This window comes from Diceros bicornis, chromosome 4, assembly GCF_020826845.1.
Source record: "Diceros bicornis minor isolate mBicDic1 chromosome 4, mDicBic1.mat.cur, whole genome shotgun sequence".
Classification (NCBI taxonomy): Eukaryota; Metazoa; Chordata; class Mammalia; order Perissodactyla; family Rhinocerotidae; genus Diceros; species Diceros bicornis.
The window spans coordinates 99831677-99837807 of record NC_080743.1 but is presented as its reverse complement, the minus strand read 5'-3'; the positions used below and the strand labels follow the sequence as shown (position 1 = coordinate 99837807).

At 54.8% G+C, this 6131-nt stretch overlaps 1 protein-coding gene across 9 annotated transcripts in view; it reads left to right on the top strand.

Moving 5' to 3' along the window:
- Window positions 1–600: 600 nt before the first annotated feature.
- SRGAP2 (SLIT-ROBO Rho GTPase activating protein 2) overlaps window positions 601–6131 on the top strand; it is a 240341-nt gene continuing 234810 nt past the window's right edge. For 6 of the 9 annotated variants that reach the window (XM_058540196.1, XM_058540195.1, XM_058540193.1 and 3 more), the window contains exon 1: window positions 2984–3049. Coding sequence is in view for 3 of the 9 variants with exons in the window: in XM_058540199.1 (XP_058396182.1) it covers window positions 2983–3049 (67 nt within the window). In the remaining 6 variants the exon portion in view is untranslated. Of the gene's footprint in view, window positions 706–2441; window positions 3050–6131 lie in introns of those variants that run through there. The other 3 variants (XM_058540199.1, XM_058540198.1, XM_058540197.1) reach the window with 1 other exon arrangement.

Below are 6131 nucleotides of genomic sequence, written 5' to 3'. Positions count from 1 at the left end.
CATTGGAAGGCTCCGGAGCCTCCCTCTGACGAGATCTTAGTGGCGAGGAGACCGCACGCCCCGCCCCAGTAACGGGGCTCAGATGAGTTCCGCTCTCTGGTTGGTCGACTTTGGCTCCGCCTCCGACCTCATTGGCCGGCTCCGGGAGGTCTGGGCGAACCCTAACTCCCGGCCTAGTGATAAAGGCAAGGCAAACCCTTCGCACTTCTTATTGGAAGACTCTTCTACAGTCCCCACCGGTCTCTACTCTCCATTGGCTAAAATTCTCCGCAACGCCCCTCCTCTGTACCCCGGTCCAATTGGTCGTGCCTTCTCTCAAGAGTTTGTGTTTGGTTGTTGGTTCCATCTTAATCCCGCCCATCAATTCTGCTTTAGGGTTCGGCTACCCCGGGAGGAGCTCACTCTGTGGCCACGCCTCAGGAGTCTAGTCACACCTCCGAATTTCATCAGCCCCTCCTCCTCATTCCTGGCCTCTCGGGATCGGCTATTCCTATTGGCTACAGGCCCTATCGGTCGATAGAAAGCGGGTGATGATTGGCAAGGGGGTGGGTTTTGCTTCCCGGCGGGGTCCTGCGGAGTTGGCGGAGGCTCGTCGGGGGACTAGGGGACCGATCTGCGTAGAAGCGGGTGGCGGGGAAGAGAGGGGAGGAGACCTCTGAGTGGGAAGCGGAGCCGGGGGCCTGGGACCCATCGCGTCAGAGCCAGGTAAAGGCTCCTTCTCTCTCCCCTTTTTTCTTCCCGGCCGCCGGGCTGGAGCCCGGACTGAACAAATCCAGTCCGGGGCGGGAAGGAGAGGGCGCGGATGCTGCTGGCGGAATCCCTCAGACCCCCTCCTCTCGACCCGCTCCAAATCTCCCAGTACAGCCCATAATACTTCTGAGGACTCCGTCTCTCCGCCCTTCCCCGCACAGCCCGGACGCTGCTCTGGCTCCATGCTGCCGCGCAGCCCGCACCCAGCCCCCTCCCCAGGTCCTGTGCACACGGGCAGCCTTGGTCCACCTTTGGGCAGCCGTCGTGGGCATCGCCCGTCACCACCGGCTGCCCTCTTCCCTTGTCTCCACGCCCTGGCGGACGGCGGGTTACAGCCCTGGACCCAGAAGGATGGGTGTTCCGCTCTGCTTCCGGGGCTCTTCCCCGTCCCAGCCCCCGGCCCGCCCCGAAGGCTCCTCTGCACGCTCTCCGTTCCCAGACCCATATCTGCGTCCCCAGAGTTGCTAACATCCTTGCGCTCCATGTAACATTGCGGCCCACGGTAGTCGCTTAGCTTCCCCTCATCCCTAAGGTAATTCTCCCTTGCTCTCTCCCGCCCTTCCAGCGTGTGCAGAGCTCCAGTTATCCCCGGCTCCCGTGCAGCCTCGGGACCCCACCTCGCACCCCCTCCCGCTTCCTGCCCGCTTGTACCCCGCCTCGGCTCTTCCTCCCTCGGTGCTGCCTTTCCTCTGGGCGCGGGAAGCGGGAGACACAGCGGGAGCCCCCTCCTCTCGGCGTGGGGAGGGAAAGAGGCGACCGAGGAGGAGGGTCGCGGCTGCGGCACGCCGGGGAGCCAGACGCCCGCTCTGCGCTCGCGCCCGCTCCCCTCCCGCCTCCCGGGCCTGGGCCGGGGCGAGGTCTCCTCCGGCACCTCCTGGTGCGGGAGTCGGGACTGCGACCCTCACCGACCTCTCCCCCGCCCCCAGCCTGGGATCCGGTGCGGTATCTGGAATCTCTGGGCTTGGGTGACAAAAAATATTGGGGATGGCATTTAGAGTGACTCCCGTTCCTGACTTGGGGGAGGCGACGGCTGCCTTCCGCCCTCCGCCCCCCGGTTTTCCCGACTCCGACCCTCGCCTCTAACCCATTTCCTGCTCCTGCCGACCACATTGTTTTCCTGGATGTGTCCCGTGCGGAGCAGGCTTTTTCCTGCAGATCTCCTCTCCCCACCCCCCCAACATTTGGCTGCCAAGAGAAGCTAGTAACCAAAAACAAAACAACTGGGAGGAGGGGCGGGAGGGGAAGAAAAGTTGTGCCCGGGTGGCTTGTCCCTCCCCGGCTTTGATCCCCTTTGATGTCCAGGGAGTTGCCCCAGCGAGGGGTCAGGGGCCGCGTCGGAGTCAGGGCCCGGAGGGCTCCCTCCTGCTGGCCGTTGCCCAGCGCCGGCAGGGTTCGGGAGGCCGCCGAGGTGCCGCAGTCCCCGCCTGGAGCCCCGCGTTGCCGCCGCAGTCCCCACCCGATGCCCGCGCAGGCGGCTGCTCCAAAGTGGTTTCTTTCAGCCTTAAAGCAAAATCCAGAGGGAGCTTCCTTCCTCCCCACCTCGCCGCGCCGGGCTCTGCCGGCCGAGCGGCGTTTGGCCGAGATGAATGGGCCCAGGCCGGGCTCAGAACGACGTCCCCTACCCCACCCTCGTCGCGATTAGGATCTGCGTTTGGGCTGATCGCCCCCTCCCCTTTTCCTTGCGTTTACAGGCAAGTGAACCGGAGCAAACGACTTCAGATCCAGTCCGCGCTGCTGCGGCTCCCGTTTGGGATTTGATTTGCAGCATCTTCGAGCCTGTGCAACAAAAAACCGCCAAGCACGCCCACCCCTACCCCGGCACCCCGATACGCACCCACTCCCTCCCGGGGACACAGCTGGGCGCGTCCACACCCGGCACCCCCACACCATGTTGTGCGGAAGGACTTCCACTCCCCGCCTGTGTCGTTGATGTCAGACCCCAGGCCAGCCTCCGGGCGCTGCAGTTCTCCCGGCTAATGCTGAGGCTGCGGCTCCAGCTCTAGCACAGGAACCAGCCGCTGCCGCGCCCGGCCCCAGCGCCCACCGTCTGCATGTGCCCGCCGTAGCCTCCTGCCCTGCCCGCAGCCCGCGCTCCCCGGAGCGCTGGAGACCACCGCGGGGGGCCCCTTCTGTCCTCGGGAGAAGCGGTCTTGGAGGTATTGATTTTGGTGGTTGGATTTTTTCCGTGGATCTATCAATTCACAATTCGAATTTGGAAGAAAGAAGGAAAACATGACGTCTCCAGCCAAATTCAAAAAGGATAAGGAGATCATAGCAGAGTACGATACTCAGGTCAAAGGTAAGGGCTTTGAAAAATAGCATAATGCATATGCTCTGTGGACCACTGAGGCTTGTATTTCCAACCTGATTTGCAGGATGGTCATTTCTTTGGGTGGAGCAGGTGGGGGCAGGCTGACCCCAGAGGTGGTTTCGTAGGTGGATCTGAGCCTCCGAGGGATGGGCAGTGCCAGGGGCCACATGCTTGGGAAAGGAAATTTCCAGAGTGGGCTTTAGGGTCCTCTCTGTAGGGCTGGCGATTATTTTGGCAGCCCTTTTCCCCAGGCTGGATAGGGTGGGGGGAGGGGCAGGAGGTTCTTGGAGAGAGAAAGGCAGCAGTTTGCCTCTGGGTGTCTGGGTCAGGTTTCCTTGAAGGACAACTGAAATCTGACAGGTGTTTGGGAATTTATTTCAGAGGTTGAAGAGGGGTCCAGGCAGAGAAAGGCAACCTTGAGAAGGTGTATCATTTGGAGAGCTCTGAGAGAGGGTTTTTTTTTTTTTCCTGATGCACTGTATATCAAACCATGACATTTGCTAGGGTGTCAGACACAGTCTGTGGCCACCTTGGGTGCACGTTGTACCTGCCCAGTCTCTGGTCGCCCTGCATTCAATCAGAGCTCAGAGAACAGAAAGAATAAGGTCACTCACAGCCAGTCTCCGCCCTTACCTAAACCAGAATGGAGTTAGGTTGTTAGGATTGCTGAGTGGTGCTGATTCTGGAGAATGGGAAGACATAATTGTTTAAGCCTTCTGTGCTGTCACCCTGTGCTCCAGAATACATGCTTTTAAAGGCCCACTTCCCTCCCTGCAAAAATGTGAAAGGTAAAGCAAAATGTGGACCTGGAGAAACCAAGTGATCTGTCTGCACATCTAGTGGACTGCCTGACTTGGGACGGGAATCAAAGCCCCTTGCCAGCTAGCCTTTTTTAAACCATCAGTTCCCATAGGAGGGGTTCCCGCCTGTTAAAGAGCCCCAGCATGTGTTTGTGCAAGGCACTGTCCCTTCCTGGCCAGTCACTGAGAGGAGCCATGTGGCTCTAGCCCATTGAGACCTTAGCTGGGAAGTGGGAGAGATTGGTGGCCTTGAATGTTACACCACATGGTTAGAGCTCTGGGTTTTCCTTTGTTTCAGAGTGCAGAGCGAGGGGCCCCTCCTTCTTTCCCCGCACCAATGCAAGGAGACCTTTCCTATCATAGAGGACTTGGGAAGGGCCATGTTACCCTTCAGAGATTGCCCCGGGTGGGGTTAGGGATAGAGTTTGAAGTGGGCAGCTGTCTTATCTCTTGGAAGGTTGGAAGGTAGTTTGAAGTCCCCATTGTTGCCCATAGGATCTTTTTAATGTCATCAGCTTCGTCAATGCTGGAGGTACCCTGAGGGACCATCTAGCCACTTGGCTGGAAATATTGGTGGGTTTATCTGTAAGATGAAGGAGTTGACTGATGGATAGCTTCAGTTGAACTGGGATTGGGAGAAGGGTGGTTGTGAGTTATAATTGAGGTCTTGGCCTCTTGTCATGTTCATAACCTGGGCCTCTTTTTGTAAACAATAAGCCACTGGCCTCTGTGTCCTGTCCAAATGCACTGCATTCTGCTCCTGGAATCCCCCTGCAGTTTTAACCAGATATGTCATTCTTTTTTTTTACACATCCTATTCTTAACCGTTGCCATAGGGAGCATTAATAACTTTGACTTTCCCAGATTTCTCTCTAGAATACACCATTTGACTAAGGTGCAAAGTGATTTTACATGTTTATTTTTTGGAAGGTTCAGGGCTGATAGGTGTTAACCATATCTGCCGATTCCTTATTGGTGAAGGATTTCTCACAAGTGTCTCAAAATTAAACACTTCGTGTATTTACAAACATTGCTCATTGAGATGATGTAATGCAGTTGGCTATTTGGGGTTTCTCTTTAACCTTGCCACAGCAGGGGACTGTTTTGCTTTGCTCAGATATTTTTCCATTGACACTATTTAGGATCATAGAATTTTATCGGTGGCCAAGCGTGATGTCTTACTCAGAGAAGGTACCCGATCAATGCTTATGAAACTGATTTGAAAGGTTTAGTCCCTCATTTTACAGCTGAGGAGAGTACAGACCAATTAAGAGGCTTGTACAATGTCACACAGCTAGGTGGTGGTAAATCTGAAACTAGAAGGAGGTTACCGATTCCCAATTTTCTACTCTAATCTATTCATATTTACTATGAAACATCATCTGACCAGAGCAGGAAAAAAATCTCTGAGAAGCCGTAATCTGTCAATGAATAATCGTAGTAATAATGATAATAACAGAGTACATTTTGGGTGCTCATTATGTTCCAGCCTGTCCCAAGAGCTTTATATGAATTGTCTCGTTTAATCCCCACATCAACCCAGGGGGTGGATGTAATTTCACCCTTCATTTGCCACATGGAGAAACTGAGGCTTAGGGAGGATAAGAAGTCCTCCCAAGGTTACACAGCCAAACCGTGGCAGCTTGACTCCATTCTTTTATTCATCAGCTGTTTATTGAGTGCCTTCTATGTGATCTGGGGGCTGGTGATGTAGCAGTGAACAAGACAGAGTCCCCTCCCTCATGGAGCTTACATCCTAGAACCCATGCTCTCCAAGGAAGAGCATAGAACTTGGAGACAAAGGACCTGGGTTCTGGGTTGGCTCTGCTGCCCACTAGCTGGAAGCCCTCGGTGAGAATTACTATGAGTTTCAGCTTTTTGTGTGTTATATGGGACTCATAGTGCTGCCAGTTTTACTTCTCTTGCAGATGCCAGGATAAAAAAGAAAATTGCTATTTTGGTCTGATGGTTGAGTGCATGTTTTTGAGTCAAAGGAATCCAGGTTTAAATTTCAGTTCTGTCGCTTGCCTTACACCTTAAGCAAGGTACATGACTTGTCTGAGCCTCAGTTTCCTAACCTGGAAAATAGGCAAAATAATATGCACTTCCTAAGGTAGTTGTGAGGATTCGGTGAGACAGTATATAAAAGTCATTTAGCACAGCATCTGGCACTTGTAAGTGCTCCATAACAGTACAGTCTACTCCTCTGTTCATGAGCCTTCCTCATTGCCGAATTAGGCTGACCGTTAAGCCTGCACTTGTCTGTTCAC